The sequence below is a fragment of the Micromesistius poutassou genome (assembly GCF_964030765.1).
Source record: "Micromesistius poutassou genome assembly, chromosome: 16".
NCBI lineage: Eukaryota > Metazoa > Chordata > Actinopteri > Gadiformes > Gadidae > Micromesistius > Micromesistius poutassou.
Window position 1 is genome coordinate 5628167 of NC_140286.1, and position 25168 is coordinate 5653334.

At 44.5% G+C, this 25168-nt stretch overlaps 1 protein-coding gene across 1 annotated transcript in view; it reads left to right on the forward strand.

The window, feature by feature from the left end:
- LOC311361276 (low-density lipoprotein receptor-related protein 8-like) overlaps positions 1–25168 on the forward strand; it is a gene marked incomplete at both ends in the record, with an annotated part of 80669 nt that overhangs the window by 42177 nt on the left and 13324 nt on the right. The window contains 6 exon segments of the mRNA XM_084481455.1: positions 5379–5507; positions 13298–13693; positions 16826–16948; positions 18116–18238; positions 21213–21332; positions 22195–22320. Coding sequence (XP_084337581.1) covers positions 5379–5507; positions 13298–13693; positions 16826–16948; positions 18116–18238; positions 21213–21332; positions 22195–22320 — 1017 coding nt within the window.

Sequence of the window (25168 nt, forward strand, 5' to 3'; positions counted from 1 at the left end):
CGCTCGTTTCCCAAGAGGCAGCCATTGTTTTTCTGCATTCTCATTCGTTCAACGTTCAAGTCACTTTTAACGTGTACAAAACGCGGCGTGTTAATGGGGGTTTTGTTTTATACTCTCAGCATGGTATGGTGTCGGCGGAGGTTGAATCAATACAGTGTCTATTTTTCATCATTTTCTGCTTTGAATTATGGGGAAATCGTTTTTTTCTGGTGGAGTGATATGCAATGTGAGATCACTTTACTTTATCACTCAACGTCAACCTCTTTCAACTCGAATGCAAAACCCATTTCAGCCCAGTGTGCTCTTTGGAAAACAATGATCGGTTTCATTTGTGTTGTTTTAATTGTCATGGATAAGCAGATGAAAGATGTTTTCCAGAGTGGTAGTGGTGGGGGAGGGGTTAACGGCTTCTGCTTTCACAAACCTCTTCGTAAATACCATCGATTCTGGGAGAAAGATTTGTTGTATTGACTTTTAGGATGCCTGGCATCCACTGTCGTATGTACGTTGGCTGAACGTGAATCAAAGTTTTATGCTATTCGTCTAGCCCTGTGGGTATAAAATGCATAACGTTCGGCCTTAAGTGCATTTTTATTTCATTTTTACCACCATTCCGTAACAATTTTTCTCTTTGATTTTACAAGGGAAACAACACAAGGAACAACTTGAGTCTAACACAGCTAAAAAATATTAATTTTAAAGGTGTCTTTAAAGGAGTCTACAGAGTAGGGCTACACACTCGTTTGGCTGACCCACATGCTTTGATCTACTTCAATGATAACAACATTATTAACGTGATCGATATAAAAACATGAAATAACGAACCCACCACTACCCATAGTGAGGGTGTTCGTTGGGTCTCAGACAGAATGTGCTCTTCCTCTTCCTCGACAAGAGACCTGGTGGGGGGGGGGGGTTGGTTCAGAGAGAACACGACTAGGAAATGCACTTTGATAATTACCCTCCTCTCGTCTCGCTGTGTGTGTGTGCACGCTCTCTCCCTGTACCGGATGTATAATTCACTGGGAGGGGCGGGGTCTCGTGAGGCATGACTTAATGAACCGATAAATCCCACTTTGACTCGTCCTCCTTTCAAGCTCCCCTTGTTATGCCGTATCATCTTTGGAGAGGGATCGCTGGGTACCCCAACCCTCAGCCCTTTTCACCAAACGTGAATACACTTTAAAAGGGGAGTGGAGGGCTTGTATATCCTTACGTCACATTGCAATGCCCCTTTTTTCTCCATTTTGGAAGTATAGGAGAATAGGACATGTTATTATTATATTATTAACTTGTCTGACATTCTGATTGTTAACAGTGTTTTGGTCCTTTGTCATTAATGGGAGACATTGTGTGTTTGAAACTGCCAAAGCGTTTTAATCACAAGACGTGGCTAACTTTGGATGAATATTATCAAGACGCTGTAATCCGGTACAATGCATCTCTTCTAGACGAATGCCTTTTCTGCATTGTCGCTGACAGATGAATATTAACGCGTGAGGGTGATTTGTCATTACAAGCCATTCTAAAATACGTCCACTGGTGACACCACAAAGGTAGTGTCCACCCAGCCGGTAAACTGGCCTCTTTTTGGAAATGCCAGAGAAACTAATGTGATCATTTGTTAAAACAAGATGTCGCCTAGACTTTGCAGACCTACTGGTGACGTGTCCATTACTCATGGCTGTTAATTGCACTCATTAAAGTTTTTTATTAAAACAAATGAGCCTGTGATGGAGCAAAGTTTCACCAAGTGGCTCTGGATGTAATCACATGGGAACACAAACGAGGAACAAGAAAGCCATTGTGTTGTTAGATGATGCGTGAAATTAATAACCACCAGTCTGTTCAGGATTACAGATTGAGTGGGGGGGTGCATTTTTGTAATCTTTAGCACTCCATGCTACGCAGTCTGATCGGATAACAAGTGCTGGTGGACGGGGCGGGGGGACATCTTAACTTGTTTCTATCTATGAGATTTTTCTTGAGCCCAAAAAATTGGCCATGTCTGTTATTGCCTCCATTTTAAAGGAGCGAGTTAATGCAAAAAGAAGCGGAGAGGCTTCAGCTGTCTTATTATGTCTTATTTGTCTTATGTCTTATTTATTGTCTTTAAAAGGGCATAGTGTATGAGGACCTGTCTTCCTCTTCCTCTTTATTATCATTACATTATGACGAGCCAAGAAAAAGAGTGCAGCGCTTTAATGTCAGCGAGTTGACATTAAGGAGGCGATGCCAAAGCCTGAGTTATACGTCAGCGTTGAATCGCCGCTGTGGGTCTCTCTGCCGATGCGTGCAGTTATGCAGCTCCCTGACGTGTAGTTACATTTTTGAAGGGGTGCATGCAAGCTACAGCAGCGACACTTTTTGCTGACATACAGACCCTTGTCATACTCAAGGCGTGCTCACACAGTACCCACGACGGCTATTCAACACAGACGTATAAATGAGGCTTAAGTGATGCTGTCAGATTCCCTCATAGCGCTAAAGGGGGATTCGTTCCTAGACAGACAACAGGGGAGGGGGGTGGGGGTGTTGGGGTTAACCTTACACACCAGACAATGGAGATCGTGGGTGGATGTTGGGTCTGGGTTAGTCAGTGTAATTGCTTTCTATTATAGTGGCCGTCCTGCGCCCAACCCCATTAGCTACGTCTTTATAAAATCAGAGGTTGAAGCGATCGATAATCGCCACGCTGAGGAATGGACGGGCGGAGTGGCGGGTCGGGCAAACAGAGAGAGAGAGAGAGAGAGAGAGAGAGAGAGAGAGAGAGAGAGAGAGAGGAGAGAGAGAGAGAGAGAGAGAGAGAGAGAGAGAGAGAGAGAGAGGAGAGAGAGAGAGAGAGAGAGAGAGAGAGTGAGAGAGAGAGAGAGGAGAGAGAGAGAGAGAGAGAGAGAGCCCTCGCTTCATCAAAGGGCCATCCATTAACGGGATAAGACAGCTTTCTTTTTTTCTCTCTCTTTTCACCGCCTTCCTCCTCCCTCCTCTTCCTCATTTGTCCCTCCCGCCTCCTTCCCTCCTCTTCCTCATTTTCCTTCCTCCATCGTATTCTAGTCCAGCCCTTCCTCCCCTGCTCCTCCTCCCGCTCCTCACTGCCCACCTCCTTGCCATTTCCTCCTCCTCCTCCTCCCTTCTCCTCTACGTCTCTCTATCTTTGCTCAGTATTGATTTGTGTGATTCTTGCGTACCGATGGAGTTGGAGAAAGGTCATTTGGCAGTTGGCCCCTTCATATATTCCCGTTCCTCTGGCTCTGGCTCTTGGCTCTCGATGTCAGTCATGGCTCCTCCGTCTTCCTGTCCGTCTGTCTAGTTTCTTATTTGTTTTTTAAGCCCTTCCAAAGAATTTGATTGAAGGAGACGTTTTTATTTTCTCGAGCTGTCATGTTTTCGGAAGATCTTTTTTTATTATTATTTGCTGCCTTCAACTCATCTCACCAGTTTTTATTTTCTTTATTTCCCTTGACTCGTGCTAATCTTTTATTTCCCTTCTGGTTCTGAGTTTTAATCAATAATTTAAGTGAATTCCCCCATTTTCATTGCTTTTTACTGCTCTCCCCTTTCCCTCCCTTCTCTCTTCTCTAATCATCTCTTCTCCTGTCCTCCTGAACCAATTTCCAGAATAAATTTACTGTGCTCTACCGGGCTAGTTTCTCCAGAATCATAAGACCTAAAACCCCTGTTGTATTCCCCATACTAATACCGGCGGTTCCTACTCTGCTGGTGGTATGGTTATAAATGTAAATACCCGCACATCACTACCGGTGGGTCTAGTTGCTGAGCCACTGCATCCTTCGGGTCCGGGCAGCCAAGTCGTGTGTGCTTTTATTCTGAAATGATCCACTGTCAGCCTTCAGCCCTGACCTGCCAATCCTTACTCACTCAAGCCCCAACAAGCCTGCGTCTTCCTGAAGTCCCACAGCCAAACTCCTCTCAAAAGACTTGCCCTAAGCATGAATGAGGGGTATGACTCTGCAGCCACCTGTATGCTCCCCGCTGTACAGGACAAATAATCCCCCATAGCTGAGAACCCAGTTACAATATGCTATATCTGCAGATGTATTGGGGTTATTGGGTTACTTTGATAATAGGGCGAGATTTGTATTGATACAAAGTCATTTTATATAAATGACCCGCCCATATATTTATCATCAAAGTATCCTGAATTTCCTCAAGGGGATGAATAAAGTATCTACTTATGCAAAATGCTAATTATATTTTGAACATAAATAATTTGTGACTAATGATTACGGTTTGACTTTGAGTTATTGAAATGGATAAAATATTTATATTATTATTAGATTTATTTGGAATGCATCATTGCCATCATTGCCTAAAGGAGCGCATATGTGTAGATGATGAACTGTCCTCTGTATCATTTAGCACAACTCTCCGCCACCCCATTTTGGTTGAAATTACCCATAATGCAATTTCCACTTCAGTATCGATCCATTGTCACGGTGTCGTAAACATCTCCCGTTGTAGCGATTGTTCCCAACCGTCATGGAATCATGCTCGTCTGTCCGATGTAACCGTCGGCAACGCTGGAATAAATCAGTGCCTTGTAAAAGTGCCCGTTTGTGCATTGCAGCATAGCACGTACAGTAATTGTGGGAGCATTGGGGAGAGGAGTATGTTTACTGAGAGCAGGCAGACATTATACAGGGTCATGCGTCTGGGTGTTTTTTTGCCTTGCAAGTGTAGACACATTATTACCAACTGTATGTACAATGCTGCTGAACACGCACGCACGCACACACACATTAACAGGGACACACACAGACACACACTCAATCTGGATCCCTTGCATCTTTGTTTCTGTCTCTCTCTACGTCGACAGGTTGGCAGGCTTTGAGCAGAAGGGTTCAGGTTGTTTTTATGATGGTTGATTGGCGGCCAACCGTGTGTTTTCTTGTGTATTCCATGATCTTCTTATAATGCGTGTCACAGCCAACTGTCACAGCTGAATGGCTTAGTCTGATTGTCCTGCTTGGATGGTTTGGCCAGATGGTTGGGAATGTATCTTTAGAGTATATGGAATGTGTCCTGTCATTGTGTGAGCTCCTGGCTCGGGTCGTTCTTGCCACCATTGTCTACAGATTCGTAAACTTGTGAACAAATTCTGTGTTCTTTCTTTTTATGCTATGTTCTCTCTCTTTTTCTTGTTCTCTCTCTTTCCCTCGCTTTTGCTGTTTGCTATTTTCTCTCTTTCTTGCTCCATCTTTCTCTCTCTCTCTCTCTCTCTCTCTTTCTCTCTCTCTCTCTCTCTCTCTCTCTCTCTCTCTCTCTCTTTCTTGCTCTATCTCTCTTTCTCACTCACTCACTCACTCACTCATTCACTCATGCACATACTCACCCTCACACTTTCTCTCTGCCCACAGGCAAACAGACGTGCCCTCCTGAGAAATTCGATTGCGGGGGCTCTACCAACAAGTGTGTCTCGTTGTCATGGAGATGTGACGGCGAGAAGGACTGTGAGAACGGGGCGGATGAGAAAGACTGCGCCTCAGGTGAGTTGTGTTGGCCCCTCCCATTATGGTGAGCATGTTGAGGCGTTGCCAATTTGCCATTGACATTCTACCGGATACATGTTGAATGGCTCCTGTTGCTTCTATATCATTATCATCCATGTTATGTTATGTCTTTGAAGAGAAAGGTTTGTCCATAATTTAATTGAAAAGCCTTCCTTGGTTCTGACTACATTAAGGTTGATGTAAAAACGTACACCTTACTTATTTCGAGAACGATTTCAGTTGAATTAAAAAACACCATTTCCCTTCTGAATACATTACAGATGATGGAAAACCATTCACCAGTTTCACTCTGAATACATTACAGTTGATGGAAAAACATTTTTCATTTCAGTTCAAAACACTTTCCATCCATCATCTCATCTGATGATGGTTATTAGAGGTTTATATTGTTGTGTTGTTGACAGCAATACACAGACAGGAGGACACCTGCAGAGTCATGGCATCTGAAGAAATCAAACTGTTACCCTTGTATGGAGAAAAACACAAGATTATGATATCACTTTTTTTAGGAACTCTTTTTTTTTTGCAAGTGCAGCTGTTACAGGACCCATCAGAATAATGGCATCACGCCTCTGAGGAGCCAATCATGAACCTCATTAGTTTGTCGCCCTCCCGAGCTCCACCCCTTATTCGACAAAAGACTCTCTCATGCCCTACTTCGAAAGCACCATGAAGAATTGGCTTCCTCATTTCTTTTTCTCTCTGTGAAACTCCTGCTGTTTCTCACGGCCTCGTTCCCTGGCTCGCTCTCCTAGGCTCTCACTCTCTGGCTCTCTTACATTATTGTCTCTTTTTTTCACTCTTGCTCTCTCTCTCCGTCATTCTCTCTCTGTCTGTGTCTCTGTCTCTCTCTTTCTCTCTCTCTCTCTGTCTCTCTGTGTGTGTGTCTCTCTCACTGTCATTCTCTCTCTCTTTCTTGCTCTCTCTCTGTCTCTCTCTCTCTCTCGCTGCCTCTCTCTCTCAAACTCCACTCTCTCGCTCTCTCTCTGAGTCTCTCTCCTTTTTTTTTCTCTCTCTCTCTCTGTCTCTCTCTCTCTCTCTCTCTCTCTCTCTCTCTCTCTCTCTCTCTCTCTCTCTCTAACTCCCCTCTCTCTCCCTCCCTCGGCGCTCCACGTTGAGGCGGTATGACGGAGGCAGTGGGCCCTGAAGGGATGCGATGTTAAGACTTTGAAGATTATGCTCTCTGGCACGTGACAAAAATGGTTTCATAGCGCAGAGAACAACAATATCTTGTTCGGTGAAGGTGCCATTGCATGTCTTCTTGGTTTCTGCTCAGTCTATTTTCGAAGCAATTTTGACACCTTGAAAAATACTTTTTATTTAGTTATAGTTATTTTTCAGGGGGCTGAGATCAGAAATGGCTTCTGCGGATTTGATTGTGAGGAAGATTATCTGACATCCTTTTCCTCATAATTGAAAACATACAAAAATGAAAAACTGAAGGTAGAGAGAGATAAACATCATTTAATTTGGAAACGTTCTATCCACCTTGTTTTTTGGATTTGGATTAGCATAAGCAGGTGTAGCATGAGCTAATGTATGAACTAATGTGTTAGCGTGCGCATCAATTAGCTTGTATACCACCTCGGCGGCCTCCTGGTTTCATGGGGCGCCCACGCGGCCCCACGCCAGATTAAGTTGTAGCACTCCCGGTGGCTTTAGATCTAATAGCTTCTTAGCTCGGAGGGTCTCCTCACCGCCACCGCGCCCCATTGAGACCCCGTCTTGCGTACGCAAATCCTCCTTTCATGTGAACGTCGCTGGTTCATGTGTGGGGGCCTAGACCTCCTGGTGAAGACGTTAGAGAGGCTCAGTGTGACACACACACACACACACACACACACGCATTGTGTGAGAGTTTGACCTTTGGTGGATGACAGGGTTGGCTGTAATGAAGGGACATCGCCCGGGTCCATTGATCTTGAATCTGTATATGAAGAAGTGTAAACGAAATTAGTGTTTGTTTTTTTTAATTCTAAATATCTGATGAAATTCTACTTTACATCGTGTCACAGTTTATCTGTAGGATGAGACACAGAAAACCAACCACCATTGTTCACGAAATTCCTGTACTCACAACAACAATTGATTTCTCGGAATCCGTGCCTGACTCACTGTGCTATAGAATGATAATTGCAACGCAGCCGCAGGCTTTCTGATCGCTCCTTTACTGAAGCAGTATTGAGGCGTAGACCGCTTGCAGGGAATGAAATTGCCCATCGACCTAGGCGTGTTAAAACAGCTAGCTAAGCTGCCTAGCCAACGCTTGAGCAGCAGAAATCACCTGTACATTGTGTTGTCGTATAATAATAAGATAAGATCGAATACGCTAGGATGCCTTCTTTATTAATTCCAGACTGAATCCGAGAGCAAATTTCTATAACATACAGTGTATGCAAAAGTATACCAAGATTTCCCTAAAGAAAACCTGAAAAAATATATATGTAGGGCTGTGGCCAGGCTTTGAATAGTGAGGTGGGGGGGTTGCTTCAGTTGCAGGGGTTCAGTTTGGTTGGGGTGGGGGGGGAGGGGGTTGTGTTTTGCTCAACGCACCATTGTGTTTTTGTCAACGTGCACACACCAACAGACGTCTCGCACGACGGACACAACGTAACAAGTCTCAACTTAATTAAGCATCTGATTACACTTGTAATTAGTATCTCATTTATTTTTAATAACCGACTTCCGAACCTCTGTGACCTCATAACTGGCTACGGACATGTATGTAGGACATGATGAAGGCTTTAGAAGGATCTAGAATTTGAAAGTGACATCTTGATTGACAGCTTTGTCAATCAAGCCAGAACATTACCACAACATTGCCACAACATTACCTTACATTGCAAATTTGACCCCGATCAAAAATCATGATGGCTTGGGTTTTCAATACATATGAAAATATATATATAAATAAATATATATAAATTATGTTTTGATGTATAAATATATTGATATCAATTAGACATATTTATAAAGAATCATTTTCTGTTCAATAAGTTGCAGATGGGGTTTACCAAGTCAGCCAGGGGTTACAAATAATCATCCAATCTAGTTTTTCAACCTCAACCTAAAAACCTTTTATTCTTTTGAAACACAGCCATCTGTTCCTCGTTGGCTCCATGCTAGTCGTTGTTTATCACTGTTTGTTTAGTGCGACACCATCGTGGGCATAAAGAGCATTGTCTTTGTGAAACATGATGTACATGGCGCATGTATACATTATGATGGTGATGGGGAAACAGACCGGCCAGGCAGAGCCATCAATCACACAGGGGGATGCTTTCACCAGAGTGATCTTGAGCAGAGATACATGTAAGGATGAATTCATTATTAATGAATTATCTCAAGGTCAAAGTTGCTTATAGAGGCCAGGCCACAGACAAAGGGGATCTAACGCAGAAGCTGACTGTTGGGAGTCCAACAGCCTAGAAAAGATACTATCCCGCCCGTGTGTTAGAACATACTAAACACAGGAAGGTTTTTTCAGGGTTTTAGAGGCATTCTCTGCAATACGCATCGCTCCAATTCCACACTTTTTCTTTGCTGACAATTCTTTAAAGCAGCTGTACGTTTTTACCAACATGGAAGGCAAACAAAGTGGTTAGGCTCCCACAATCCCTCACTACGTTATCACCCTCTCCACCCCCCAATGTGATTCAGTATTAGTAGCAACAGAGCCCATTACAGGCTGCACGCTTAGTAAATCAGTTTGAGGCACCGCTGCTAAATGAGTTATCCCACACGTTGAATTATGTATTAAGTAGTATCTGGGCCATCTATGGGGAAAATGTATTAGCACGTCAGCTAAGGTTGAGTAGCCCAGCTACAAGCAAGGATATAAAGGCAAGTTTTGTTATGTCAAAGCTCTTGCTACATATTAATGTACAGTAAATGACTCACATGTGTTGGAAAGGCACCTGTCTGCTGATCTCTGGTAAGGTTACGCTTGTGTGTGTGTGTGTGTGTGTGTGTGTGTGTGTGTGTGTGTGTGTGTGTGTGTGTGTGTGTGTGTGTGTGTGTGTGTGTGTGTGTGTGTGTGTGTGTGTGTGTGTGTGTGTGACTTTGTGCTTGGTAGTTTTTCCATTGTGTATTTAAAAAAAGTTTTGGACAGCAGCAACAACTTCTACTGGATAAGGATTTCCAGTGGGAGAGGTGTATTCTCTTTCGTGGAACTGAATTTGTGCGTGAGCAGTGTTGAAGCTTCGAAAAATACCTTCAACACTTTTTTTACGTTACCGGACTCTCCTCTTACAAGAATAGTAACATTGCCACAGGCAAACCACTTCTCATTTCATTGTGCTAATGCAAATATTAGCCTTCCTTGGCTGCTCTCGAGACAAGGGAACAATTTAGTCTAATATTTTGCCCCCTCGGGTGCATTTATTCAGCGTATTCCTCTCCCTGCGGTCCGATGTAAGTAGCATGTTTGGTTTTTAGAAGTCAATGGGACCCATCTGAAACCAGAAAGCAATTCATATTTAGTCAATACGTTTATTTTGTTTTATCTTCTGTCCTTATTTTATCCGGCCTTCATGGTTGCTGTATTTGTTATTTTAAGTGATCTGTGACACATCACTGAAGAATCTTTTGAAATGTCTCCCATGCTTGACAAAACCGCATGTGTGTGTTAGTGTGGGTCACTGCTATGTGTGTGTCCCTCAGCTTGTTGCTTAGTTACGTGGAGCCCTTGGTTCAAAGCGGGGCTAGCCAGTTTGTACGTTGCCGCTTACTGCGTTGACCTCACATTAACAAAAACTACAATAAGTACATCCGTCTAACGGCAGTAAATCGTATGATTGAAACCGTAACATTAATTAGCCCATAATTAGCCCAATTTGTGTCATAATTTTCTCTGAACACTATTTTGCTACACGGCCAAATGACTCAAATGGAATCATTTGAAAAACAGCCAGGGTAAATACTTAATCATAACACTGTGCTTGTAAGTGCAGAACATAATATACACTTAAAGCCTTTGGGTTAACAATCAGCGCTGAGTGTTTAAATGTTGCGAGTAGTGCCGTGTGTAAACAAAGTGCATCTTTCCGTCTCCCGCGCAGCTGGTAAACTAATGCACATCTCTAATCGCCCGCTCGCGAGTCTCCGGCTGTTTACCCGCTTTAATTATTTACCTCTGGCTGAACATAAAAAGAGGGCATAAGGCGTGCGCCCGTGTATATGCGCGCACGTAGAATGGTATGTGCGATATTGTAGAGATGAATAGCGAGCCCTTTAGCAGAGCTGAACCTGAACCCCCTACCCTTTCTCGCTTGCCTTTGCTCGGCCATGTTAATGTCACGCGTGATTCTGCGATACATGCGGCGTGTGCCGCCCCCCCCCCTCCCCCCCTCCCCCAACAACCGTGAAATTTAAAGATTGAAGCGCTGATGCATGCACGTGTAGGAGGCCAACTGCTGGGCGAGGTGAACATATGGTACGGCTGGTTTGTAATTAGCGAATGACGTGTTGTCACATTGGCTAGCTGGGTACGTTCAGACAGTTGACCGTGAAAGATTTTCGATGCATTGTTTCATCGTTGTGACATTTTTTCTTTTAATAATTTTTCCACAGCTACTTAAGAAACAACCACTGGCCCATTAAATGCGTGGTTAATCACTTATTACGTTTCCATTTAATTGTTATTGATAATATCTCAACGCTAACGCTAATCCATTTAGCATGTTTAGCATAGACGTTGTTGTTTGCATGCAAAAAAAAGGTGAGACTAGAATCAATCATTTATAATAGAAGCCATTAGTGGAGAGCATAGTGTGGTCATGGTGTTCGACTCTCAGTCGAACGGTACTCGGTTCGATCCCCTCAACATCAGCAGTCTGCCTGCTCCCTAATGACACATCTGAATTCACTTAAGTTGCTTTGGACAAAGAATCTCTGCTTAAAAAAAAAAGACACCGTAAACACAACGCTTTTTTTCTTCTCTTTGTCCACAGTAGCTCTTTTAAACAGTTGACTTTTGTCGGTTGGCTGCTTCGCCCCTGCCTTTGTTGACCTATTGTTCCCCCCCCCACATATGCTGAGTCAGGATGAGTGGTCCAGAAGTCAGCAGCGAGCTGTAGCAGCCCAGCCAAGGGCACGGCAGTCAGCGCTCCCTGTGGATTATTGTATTCCTCTCAAACACCCTCCTCTTCCTCGTCCTCCTCCTCTCTGTGTCTTCCTCCTCTGCAGTGGATGATTTCAACCGCAGCCTTCCTGCACACACTATTCTGAAGAGAAAATGCTAGAGATGGTTAGAGAATGAGGATGAAAAAGGAGAGAGAGTGACATAGAGAGACAGTCAGAGAGAGAGAGAGAGAGAGAGAGAGAGAGATAATATGTATTCACCTGTTCACCCTGTAGAGCTGATATGTGTACCGTGCCACGGAAATTGTCAAGATGCTGGGTTTGACAACAGCCTGAGCTGATGTTATTGGAGAGAGAGGAATGGGTTTAGCAGATATAGAGAGTGAAAGAGAGAGAGAGAAAGAGATGAATGTATTTATCAGAGCCTCTGCGAGAGAGAGAGAGAGAGAGAGAGAGAGAGAGAGAGAGAGAGAGAGAGAGAGAGAGAGAGAGAGAGAGAGAGAGAGAGAGAGAGAGAGAGAGAGAGAGAGAGAGAGAGAGAGAGAGAGAGAGAGAGAGAGAGAGAGAGAGAGAGAGAGAGATGCAATCTCTGACGGCCTTTAGTGCAGAGTACTAGCTTTCTCTTCTGAATCTGATTCTGTTTCAGATATTTTGCAGAGGCTAATACTCCTAATCTGGAAATGATGAAAACGCAACTGTGGAAACACACACAAATGCACATTCACATGCATGCACACACACAGACACACAGACACACATGCACACGCACACGCACACACACACACACGCACGCACGCACACACACATAATACTGCTATAAAATGTATATTATACATTTTATGGCAGTATCTATACACATGCCGTGATATTTCACATTTCTTACAATATTTGTACCTGTAGGTACCTCTCTCTCTCTATCTCGTCATTATACAACGCTGATAATAACAGATGAAATTCTGAATCATATTTCTCTGCTCGCTGAGAAAGAAAGACATCTCCTGAACCGTTACCATGTGTGTAACTGCAGGAAGTGACACGCGTGCTGTGGTTTCTAGCATAGAGGCTCATATCACCTGGCCATGGGGAGCACTGGCGCCGTGTCTAAAGCCTTGAAAGATAATGAAAGATAAGGCGTAATGGAAACTGTCCAAATACGTCTCCCTTAATGAACCCATCTCGGACTATTTAGAAATGACTTCAATTCAAGCACATCAAGAGCCATTCGCTTGAGGCTCCAGCTTAATTGAGGGAAACTAAAATGTTAAGTTAGTTTGTTTCTGGAATGACCGCCCTGGGCCTTCTGAGCTCTCTCATCTAAAATACAAACAGAGAAAAGATTCTTCCGGAACTTCAGCAGGAATTATTTCAGTTGGTTTAGTTTGTTATTTGTTTTGTGTTGTTGTCTTTGCGTTCAACTTTTTAGAGACAGTCGCTTTATAAATATACTACAGGAATTGTGTAGGGCTGTTGGGTAGTTAGACTCCCACAACAACGGTCCATGGTTCGATTCCTGATGTCATCCTTAATGTATCCCTACCTCCCCTAAGAACCAATTTTGCTATATTGTGTTTAAATTCAGCTTCAATCAATTAAATGTACTGTGAGCGAGAATGAGACAAACTTGAATTCCAACGGCATGACAGCAAAGTACCGATTATCTCCTTGTGTCCCTCCTCTACGCCCAGACGCCAAGGCCTGCCCCGGCGGCGAGTTCATGTGCGGCAATCGCAAGTGCCTGGCGAGCGTGTACGTGTGTGACGGGGACGACGACTGCGGCGACGGCAGCGACGAGCTCAAGTGCGTCGCCCAGATGACCTGCGGGCCGGACCACCTGCGCTGCAACACCACAGAGTGCGTGCCCCTCATGTGGAGCTGCGACGGGGACCCCGACTGCGCCGACGGCTCCGACGAGGGCCCCGCTCGCTGCGGCGGCGAGGGAGGCGGAGCCCCGTACCCGACGCATCGGCGCGCCAACTGCACGTCCGGCGAGTTCCGCTGCGCCAACGGGGAGTGCGTGCGCCTGGCGTGGAAGTGCGACGGCGACCCCGACTGCAAGGACAAGTCGGACGAGTTGGACTGCCGTGAGTTGCTTTTTTTTTCTTTTTTAACGGAGCCCTCCCCCCCCCGGGGGTCACATGGACCTTGATGTGTAAATCCGTGTGCACGGATTCGTAAACCGTTCCCTCGGATTCTGAAGCCATGCGCACTGTTTTCCCAATCTGTGCGCGCAGATTTAGTTGTTGTTTAGTAGTTCTACACAGCAGGGATTCCCCACTCAGCATTGTGGTGGTGAACGTCTATCTGATTCAGACCGGCTTCTATAGGGGTTATCTTATATACAGTATGAATGACTGAATGTAGGGGTTATCTTATATACAGTATGAATGACTGAATGTAGGGGTTATCTTATATACAGTATGAATGACTGAATGTAGGGGTTATCTTATATACAGTATGAATGACTGAATGTAGGGGTTATCTTATATACAGTATGACTGACTGAATGTAGGGGTTATCTTATATACAGTATGAATGACTGAATGTAGGGGTTATCTTTTATACAGTATGAATGACTGAATGTAGGGGTTATCTTCTATACAGTATGAATGACTGAATGTAGGGGTTATCTTTTATACAGTATGAATGACTGAATGTAGGGGTTATCATCTATACAGTATGAATGACTGAATGTAGGGGTTATCTTATATACAGTATGAATGACTGAATGTAGGGGTTATCATCTATACAGTATGAATGACTGAATGTAGGGGTTATCTTTTATACAGTATGAATGACTGAATGTAGGGGTTATCTTCTATACAGTATGAATGACTGAATGTAGGGGTTATCTTCTATACAGTATGAATGACTGAATGTAGGGGTTATCTTCTATACAGTATGAATGACTGAATGTAGGGATTATCTTCTATACCGTATGAATGACTGAATGTAGGGGTAATCATCTATACAGTATGAATGACTGAATGTAGGGGTTATCTATACAGTATGAATGACTGAATATAAGGGTTATCTTTTCACATGATGATGATATTTGAATGTTTGTTAAAAATTAAAACTAATCTCTGACTGAAACACCATCACATCAAGGTTTTATTTTCTACCATGTAACCCCAGGGGGGCTCTGTAGTTTTTCGTTAAATTCTGATCATTTTGTGTCTGCCTTTCTTGGATGTTTTTCTAGAAGGAACTCGTGGGTTCTAGACTGGTAGTTTGGTTACAAAACAAATCACTTTAATACTCCAAAATCCACCCACAGTGCCCAGTGGTGGTCACCCACTGGGCACTTTCAAATGATAACACTATAATATTTATAATAGCCCATATTATTAATAGATCATAACACAAGTATATTCATCCATAGTCCATTTTGGTAGTATTTAAGATACATATATTTGCATTATACTGTATATGTTCCATAAACCTTCATATGGGATATACTCTCTGTATATGAATGATTCACCTGTGATTCACTAGGTCTCTTTGATTTGATCCACCCCGATAGACACAACTCTTTCATTCTGGTTGAACACACACACACACACACACACACACACACACACACACACACACACACACACACACTCGCAGCCTCCTGCTGATGTAATCAAACTGCAGCATGCAAATTAGGTCACAGAGTATCACAACATGGGTCATTCTATTTCCCCATGTTAAGCAGAACACAATGAATATCAGCCTCTGAGCTGTTTACAACTCGACAGTACTTCACCCCCTCTCTGCCCTCCCGCTGGCCCTAGTTCTCTCTGTATCCGCTTTGCAGTAGTGTCTGACAGGGGAACTCGTGTTATGATTGAGGCTAGGTGTGATAAAACAGCTCTTCCCATAATCATCTGGAAGTGGAGAAGGCTACCGGCCTGTGTTTCCCTCTCTCCCCTCTCGACAAAGCCTTTGATCCCTCCTCTTTGTTCGTGATAAAGATGATGGGCAGCGCAGAACATCAAAGCCATCCGCTCTCACTCTCTCTTTTATGCCAGGTCATAAAACAGCAGTGAAAAGCTGTGATTGACGGCTTATTCAGCCAATCGGATCGCTGCTGTTAACTGAAAGTAGTGAGCGGCCCAGTCTGGTGGTATGGAAGGCGAGGGGGCTGACTCGTTGACCAGGAGTTGCTAGGCAACAGTTGAACGTCCTTGCCAGTCATTTGGAAAGCCCTTGGAGAGCGTAGCGGGGGTGTAGTTAGTTCAGGAAGGAGGCCTTCAGGATCACAGTGAACGTCCACGCGAGGCTCTTCAGAGTGGGGCTCCACAGAGGGTCCTTCTATTATAGCCTGGCTCGATCTCGCACTACCTAGGAGAGGAGAGGTTCAGGTGTAACACACACTCAAACTCACACACACACACTCACCCACACACACACAAACAAATCAAATGCACACTCACACACGCGCACACACACACACACACACACACACACACACACACACACACACACACACACACACTGGTGTACTGGTGTGGCTGGACTATTACGATGCAGCTGCCCGGTGTGAAATTCATCCCGGCTGCCCTGCCAGTGGTCTGATAGCTGTAAATAACTGCGGCTGCCGGCCGTATCTATATCCCTCTGTTTTGGACACTTCGCCTCCATACAGGGGAGCCACCAGTCAGGCACAGGAATGATGGCAGTATAAACACCTTACACTGGCCTCAGTTTTGTGGATATTGAAAGTAATTTATCACGGGCACCTGAGATAAATGGTTTGGCTCCAGGTTGTACCAGCTGCCTGCTAGGAATTGAATACCATGTTGGGATCTGGAACACAAAGTCAAAATAAAGCCGGGACTTTAAATGCTTTTCTTAATCTGCATGTGGATGTTGAAGGTATCAAATTATTCAAACTCGTATGTGTGTCTGCTTTTGTGTGTGTGTGTGTGTGTGAGTATGTGTTTATGTGTATATGCATGTTGATATTGAGAAATCATTTGTAATTACTACGTGTGTGTGTATGGGTTTGTGTGCTTTTGTATGTATCTGTGTGTGCATGTGTACTGTGTGCCGGTGTGTATTGTGCGTTTGTGTGTGTTTTTTTGGGAACCCATTTTCTTAATAACTGTGTGTGTGTGTGTGTGTGTGTGTGTGTGTGTGTGTGTGTGTGTGTGTGTGTGTGTGTGTGTGTGTGTGTGTGTGTGTGTGTGTGTGTGTGTGTGTGTGTGTGTGTGTTTTTCCCCCTCCAGCCCTGTTGACGTGTCGTCCAGATGAGTTCCAGTGTGGTGACGGCTCCTGTATCCATGGCACCAAGCAGTGCAACAAGATCCACGACTGTCCGGACCACAGCGACGAGGGAGGCTGTGTCAACGGTAGGCAGAGTGGGTCGTGAAGTGTAGCTGAGGACGGATACGAGGATCTGACCTTTAGGAGGGCTGCCACCCCATTAAGCTTTGCACTTCAGGACATTCAGGACATTGCTTGTTTGATAGGGTTATATCTTCGCAGGCCATTGGGTTGTATATGTTACAGGCGTGTTTTTGATTGGTCCTTTGACTCCTTCCATTCCAAATACTGTTTTCATTCATACTATCAACCCCCTAACAGTTGAGTTAGTTTTGTAATATTTTTTGGAGACTAGAAACAATGGCGCTAAATGGAGTCTTAACACCTCCCCTGATTCTGGTGTTAGCCCCATCCACAGTAAAGCACTTTACGCCCTCTTACTTACAATGAGCGGCGTACTCCAGTTAAGAGTCCCCGGGGCGAAAAAGAATAAGAACATGACACGAACAACAACAACAAACACAAGGACAATGCATTTGGTGTTTTTTTGCCGAACAGTTTGACGAAGAAATATCCGAAAACTTTTAACATAAATGGATATCGGAAGAGCCGCCCTCTCCTTTGCATCAACGGTGCGGTGTGTGGGGGCTCCGTCGCCATGGCAACCACCAGGGCTGTCACTCATCGTTAAAAACCCACTGACTCTGTGTTTCCCCTTCAGCCGACGCGGAGCGCTGTCTCGACTCTATACTGTCTGTTCACCCCGTTTGTGTTCTGTGCTTGTTCTCCTCCTCTGCTGTGCCCCCTGGCTTCACAGGCGATGGCTCGTGAGATAGCGCTGTCTATTTCTTAAACGTAAAAGAAAGACAGAAAGAAATGCCTCGTCAACCCCACTTGACAGCATGAGATACAGATACGCCGACCCACAGTTTGCATTCCACTTGTTTTTCGTATTTGGACTTTCCCTTATTTCACGTGGTGCTCTGCTTCTCTCATCATTTGCTTAATGAATGTATCTCATACACAAAAGGAAATTATTCCATGTAAAACGTGTTGCAGCCACAAGTGACTAGAAGTGAACTAGTCCTGTGTCTTGTGTTGCAGCCCATAAGTGACTAGATGTTAACTAGTCCTGTGTCTTGTGTTGCAGCCACTAAGTGACTAGATGTTAACTAGATGTTAACTAGTCCTGTGTCTTGTGTTGCAGCCACTAAGTGACTAGATGTTAACTAGTCCTGTGTCTTGTGTTGCAGCCACTAAGTGTGAGGGCCCGCTGAAGTTCCTTTGTAAGAACGGGGAGTGCATCGACAGCAGCAAGGTGTGTGACTCTGTGAAGAACTGCAAGGACCGGTCAGACGAGCCAAAGAAAGAGTGTGGTGAGTGAACTCACTGTGTGTCTCTCTCTATGTCTCTCTCTCCATGTTTCTCTCATTGTGCCATTCACTCTCTCTCTCTTGCTCTGTCCGTTCAATTCAAAAGACCTTCGATAATTGGCCTGGGAAATGTTACGTTTAATTTCCTCTTGCTCTCTATCAAGCTCGCACACACACTGAGACACACAGACTCGCACACACACTGAGACACACAGACACGCATAGACTGAAAGACACACACGCATACAAACACAGACACAAATACACAGACACACACATGCTCACAAACAGACACACACACACACACACACACGCTGCACACACACACACACGCTGCACACGGCACACACACACACACACACACGACACACACACACACAGACACACGCCGCACACACACACACTGCACACACACACACACACACACACACACACACACACACACACACACACACATTCTTTCCATTTCATATACCCCTGGTGCATGACGTTTGAAGATTATAAAAATAAACCCCTTTGAACTTTAAAGAGTTTATCGATTGCATTATGTATGGTCTTCTGCTGGTCGAGCAATCCTCCCTCTCTCTGCTCTCCCCTCCTGTAGCGTTTTAACATCGACTGGAAACTGCCGTCTAACCTGGCAATTACAGAACTTGTGCTTTTGCCAGAAAGTGTGCGTCTGTGTGTGTGGGTGTGTTCCTTCTGTTGCCTCAGCCTCATTTAACGAGAGTGTAACTGTCGATGAATTCAGGGACTTATGCAGCAGCGGCAATTGTGCTCGCCCCTCACAAAATGCAACGGCTCCCTTCTTTTGTATGGCCGGTGCATTTCAAAGAAGCCCTCTGTAATTAGAAGCAGCCTCTGTTGATTACGGGAGTCATGTTCGTTTGTGCTTCATCCCTTTCAAAGGGTAAATGCTACGACTTATATTCCTCTCATGCTGTCCCTCTCACTCCTTTGTTTCTTTTACTTTCACTTTCTGTATCAGTTTTTTTTTTTTTTCCCTTTCACTTCCAGTCCCTCATTGCTAGTCCAACCTCATCCCTCCTCCTCCCACTTTGATTTTACACTCGGTGACTACAGAGTGTGCTCGGAGGCGGGCGACCCACTATCTGTCTTGGCTCGGCGCGTACCGCTCTCTACACATTTACATTATTCCATGTCACACACCTCCCCTCCAGACAGACCCCACCTTCCCACACACACACAAACACACACACACAGACACATCTACACGCACAAACAGAACTGTGTTTTTGTTCACCATTGGCAGACAGGTGATCAGGTGTCTGGGCACCCTACGTGGTGAGACTGCAGGGCAGAGAGAGCGTCTCGCTGCTCCGCCAGAACCCTGGTACTCGACGCCCCAGCAGGCGGCCGTATTATACATTCCACGGGTACACACCGCCGCGTAAACATCGGTGGTGGCACTGCGTAAAATAAATACACTCCCACTCAGCTGAGGAGTAGCGACCGGAATGTATGGCGGTTGTTTTGCGGGGAAAATTCTTTCATACTTCCTCTACTTTCCCCTTCTGCCTCCATTCCTTCTCTATCTATCTTGCTGCGAGTAGTAACCTTGCCATTCTTCCTGTTAGTCCTTCCAGCAGTTCTTTTCATGACTTTTATTAGGGTTACAGCACTTAAGCGAAGGTTGTTATAGTTTGTTCAAATGCTTTTTCCAACCTTTAGTCGGATGCTCCCGTTTCCTCTTAATACTAACAATAATGACCTTGCCTCTGGTTTCAAAGGTTACTGTAGCTGAGAGCAAAATAATGTGTTGGTGCTCACATGTGTGTGGTTGTGTGTGTGCGTGTGTGCGTGTGTTTGTGTCTGTGTGTGCATGTGTGTGTGAGTGACTGTGTGTGAGAAGAAGCAGAGTGAAATGTTGTGTTTGTTTGCCCAGGGGATCTGCCGAGTGACCTCTAAATCACGAGAAGCCGTCTGAAAAAGCTGTTAGGATTTTTACCCAACGCCTCCCCGAGGGGCTGTGTTTGTCAACAAAACAAACGCTCCCTATAGTGGTCACCGGACTGACAGAGAAATGATGCATATTTATTGCTACTTACTCAAAGACACTATCTACGCAGAGAGATGAGGTTAGATTAACAAAGAGAGAAAAGTGGGACTACATACATTTACTGACCTCACCATGTCAGTTTCACTGAACAGGAATTTCTTTTGAATACCTAAAAAGTCAGATGCCCCTAAGCTGTTCCCCATCAGAGCTCCTGCTTACAGTGCAACCCCTATAGCACTTTTTTTTCCCAAAAGTCCTTCTTGAAGGAAGAAAAAAGTAACTCTGGTTTCTGAGATGAACGTTGGCCCGAAAAGAGTTCCATCGTAATAATTCTTTCATTTTTAACTCATTCATGTATTTTTCCAGTGGTGGAGTACAACTTGCAAAGAAAAATTTCATCATTAAACACAGCTGATTTCAAAACAAAACCATAATGTTGCATGCATTGAAATATACTATATCATCATTATTAATATTATTACGTAAATGTACGACAGACATTACCACGATGCAATAGGAGTGGTGGAGTGGAGTAATGCTTAGCTGAGGCTGCCATAGTGACTGATGTGCCAGCCCTGTCTAATGAGTAGAAACTCCTGCTGACCTTTTTGTATCTTCGGCTTCTGTGGGCTAATGAGCCGAGCAGAGAGGGAAAGCTTGGTTTTAGTCCTAATTAAGGTCACCTTAATGTGAGACCTATGTAGCGCTATGAGTCCTGCACTCAGCAGTCGTGTGGTTATCTGTGTCACCCAGTTTTACATTAGCCACAACAAGACGTTGACATTTAGGGTTTTTTCGTGTCGTTTTAAGTTGTTTACATTTAATTTTCATTACATCATCGTTTGTTGTTGATTTAGGCATGTACTGTGCCAGCGACTGAAAAACCAACGACTGTATCGCTCTCTCTCTCCATCTCTCTCTATCTCTCTATCTCTCTCTTCTCGCTCTACCCTCCAGGGTTGAATGAGTGCCTGATAAACAACGGCGGCTGCTCCCACATCTGCACGGATCGACCAATCGGCTTCGAGTGCCAGTGTCCCGCTGGGTACCAGCTGCTGGACAAGAAGACTTGTGGAGGTAGAGAAGGACAAACGGATGATGGATGGATGGATGGATGATGATGGATGGATATGGAGTTAGATACAATAGACTGATATATTAGATACTTTAGTAGATACTGCAGATAGATAGGCCTCCTGTAGATGGATAGTGTAGTAGTAGACAGACACTGTATATAGATACGGTAGATGGATATATACTGTTAATAGTTAATGCAGATGGATGGATAGATAGAGTGATAGATAGAAGAGAGAGAGCCTGCCAGCGCTAAGCGACATACTACTGCGTTAGTATCCATCTGTGTGTTGCGTGTGCAGATTGTGAATGCCCGGGGGGAGTTAAGGGTTCGCACATCGACCGCACACTCACGCAAAATGCCCTTCCCCCATTTTCTTGCGACCCTTTTCACACTGTGGCTTTAATACAAATAGTGAAAGTCTGTTCTGTGAGAGTGTATGCTGCTGCTATTCTCAGTCCTCTTTTCAACTCCCACTTGTTGCCGGTCAGGGTGGTGTATTCATCTATTGATGACACAAAGGAGTTATGGTGGCTGCATTGGCCGTTACATTGTCGTTATTTCAGTGCAAACATCCTCAGCCACCAACCCGCCCACACACATCTCCGATGCGTCTGCTAAATGCATGTCTTTATCGTGGTGTCCGTCTGACTCTGGCTCCCTTCCGAGTCAGATAGATACAGAGCTTTATCGGCATTGGGGCTGAATAACAAAACATTTGCCTTCTTCATCTGTCTTCTTCTCCTGCGTCTTCTTCTTCCTCTCCCTCTATCTTCTACTTCTACTTCTTCTTCTTCCGTTATCTTCTTTACTTTTTCTTCTTCTTCCTCCTCCTTCCTTCCTCCTCCTCCTCCTCCTCCACAGACATTAATGAGTGTGAGGACCCGGCAGCGTGTAGCCAGATGTGTGTCAACTACAAGGGAGACTTCAAGTGTGAGTGCTACGAGGGCTATGAGATCGACCCCGTCACCAAGACCTGCAAGGCCGAGGGTGAGTGGGCCCCCAATCAGCCCGGATGCTGGTCTGTGTTTATTGTCTTGTTTTTTGTTCTCCGTTTTAACCTACCAAGGGGATTTTAGCTTTGGGGAGAAAGAAAGAAACATATGTCAAATATTTGTGATGCTCCGGTGTGTTTGGTGTCTTTGAATCATATCTGAAGAGGTTCAAAATAAATACCAAAAAAAAAGAAAACATAAATATGGCTAAATAAATAAATAGTCAAATAAATATATGATAGAAAGATGTTAACCCACAAAACATGTCCCTCGTGTGCAATGAGCTGGTGTCTCAAGTTTTCTTACACGCAAGAAAATTTCCATTACCATGGCAACTAGCATCTCTCCAAAGATGCGCTCAAACCGCCCTTTTCATCCTCCCGCCTGACATTAAAGTAGTGACCCTGCAGTCCGGAAGGTTGCTGGTTTGATTTTTGGTTTACGTGGTTTAAGTGTATGAATGGATGAATATGAGGCACTTTGAGTGGCCAAAGGTGAGCGTTATATAAATGCAATGCCTTTAGTTAATTTGATAATAATACTGCTGCTATTGCTACTACTACTGCTACTACATTTAGGGCATTTAGCAGACGCCTTAACCTAAAGCGACTTACAGCAGTTATACACACTTTCACGTTCCGATGGCGGAGTCAACCATGCAAGGCGACAGCCTTGTCCTCGTCCGGAGCGGTTAGCGTTAGGTGTCTTGCTCAGGGACAACTGTAAGCCAACCCCACTACTACTATTACTACTACTACTACTACTACTATTACTACTACTACTACTCATCTCTACTGTTAATACAGCTACAGCTACTACTACTACTAATACTTTGACTTCCAATTTTAGTAATACTATAATAAGATATTAATAATAATACAATTTAATCATTGAGGAATATATTTTCTCTTCCTTTCCCGTCAGTTAGGGTTAGGAGGTGCAAGGAGGAAATCAAGCGGATTAACATGTTGTTTACCTGCAGAGTTGTTTATTTACCATCAGAGTTCAATCGTTAAATGTAATTATCCGTTTAAAATAGTTTTTTGAACAGGTTCATAATTAGGTTAACGTTGGTCTCTGAGCTCAGGCCTGAAGATGTTTGGTGAGGGAGCCCTCTGAGAACCTTTAACACACAGTTTTCTTAATATGGGGATTTTAATGCCGCCAGCTGTTTAGCACCATGCCATTTCTCCGGCTTAATTAATATAATTACAACTCTGAACACTTGACTAAATGGAAACTGTGTGTGTGTGTGTGTGTGTGTGTGTGTGTGTGTGTGTGTGTGTGTGTGTGTGTGTGTGTGTGTGTGTGTGTGTGTGTGTGTGTGTGTGTGTGTGCGCGAGCGTGTGTGTGTGTGTGTGTGTGTGTGTGTGCGTCTGTGGGCACGCATGCACGTCCGTCCGTCCATGCGGGGATGTTCTCGGTTCTCCTTTCTGTGTCATTTAAGGGTTAGGGTTAGGGTTAGCATTTTTTCTTTTTTTCATTCCTTTTCATCTGAGCGCCATGACGCATGTGTTATAAGTGCAACGTTCCGAACTCGGCTACCGTGTCGGTTGGGGTTTATTCCCCGAGCGTTGAAGAGCCCGGGAAGTGCCGTCCAGCTGGGCCGCTGTTATCCCCTGCGGAGAGGGGTCGGCCAGTGTTGTCATCGTAAGGGACAGTTCCTTTAAAGAACGTGTCCGTTTGATAACAGGGTTCCATGTTGGAGCTAGGACAGAGAGAGGCCACAAGAAGGGGAGGGGGAGAGAGAGAGGGAGGGTGAGAGGATATTTCATGAGAATAGCTTCATGTTCTACTGCCACTGGGGATAGCCTGACTGCTGCACTTTATTATATCATTCTATCAGAGAATAGCAGCTTATGCTACTTTTCTCCATGAATAATATAATATCAATACAAATCTCATAATAATTATACTTTTCCGAACCATTCAGTTGGCGCAGCAGTCGGTTCAGCAGCGTTAGGTCAATGTTCAGGATGTGAGCTTCAAGGTTGTTGCGCAGAGAGAGGAAACGACTTTGTCTTCTTGTTATCTATGAAAGCCTCACTAAAGTGTGTGTTTGTGGTGTGGGGGTGTATGTCTTTATGTGTGTGTGTGTGTGTGTGCGTGTGTATGTATGTAAGTATGTGTGTGTGTTTGTCCATCCGCACATGCATAATTGAAACATGTCGAGGTGCTGTTTGTATGCATGCGTATATCTACGTGTGTGCATGTGTATGTAAATGCATGTGCCATTTGTATGCATGAGTTTCTCCGTTCATCCACGTGTGCACGTGATCCTCCGGTCTCCTTTTGCGCACGTGTGCACTGAGAATCAAAAGCGTGCGCGCTCGCGGAGAGACCCCCCTGTGATCTATACATTCAGAGGAGAACGCAACAGCGGAGTGGAGCCGTTTAATAGAAACCCACACAAATCTGCTGATCAATGCAGCCACATTTTCACCCCCCCCCGCCGGGTCCAAACGTCAACATACATCCTTCAGGCTTAATGGTGGTCGGTTGTGGTCTGCGTAGATAACTGACCTCATCAGCTTACCGCTGGTTCCCCTCTCCTGTATATCGCCCATCCATCATCATCACCATCATTATCATTGTCAAGTGTAAACTACCCTCTACCTCCACCTGCACCCCCACCCAATGCAGCACCTCCACCCGAAGCAAACCGTGCTCATGTTTATTTGTCCAAGCTCCCATCCATCTCCTCTCCGCGACGCTTTGGTATCATCAATAATGTATAGGATATTTATAATCCATGATTCATGTGTCATTTATATCTAAGGCGTGGCTGTGTTTTATCTCGGAATCCTGTTTTATTTGGGGTGTTATGTGTTAACCATGTCTTG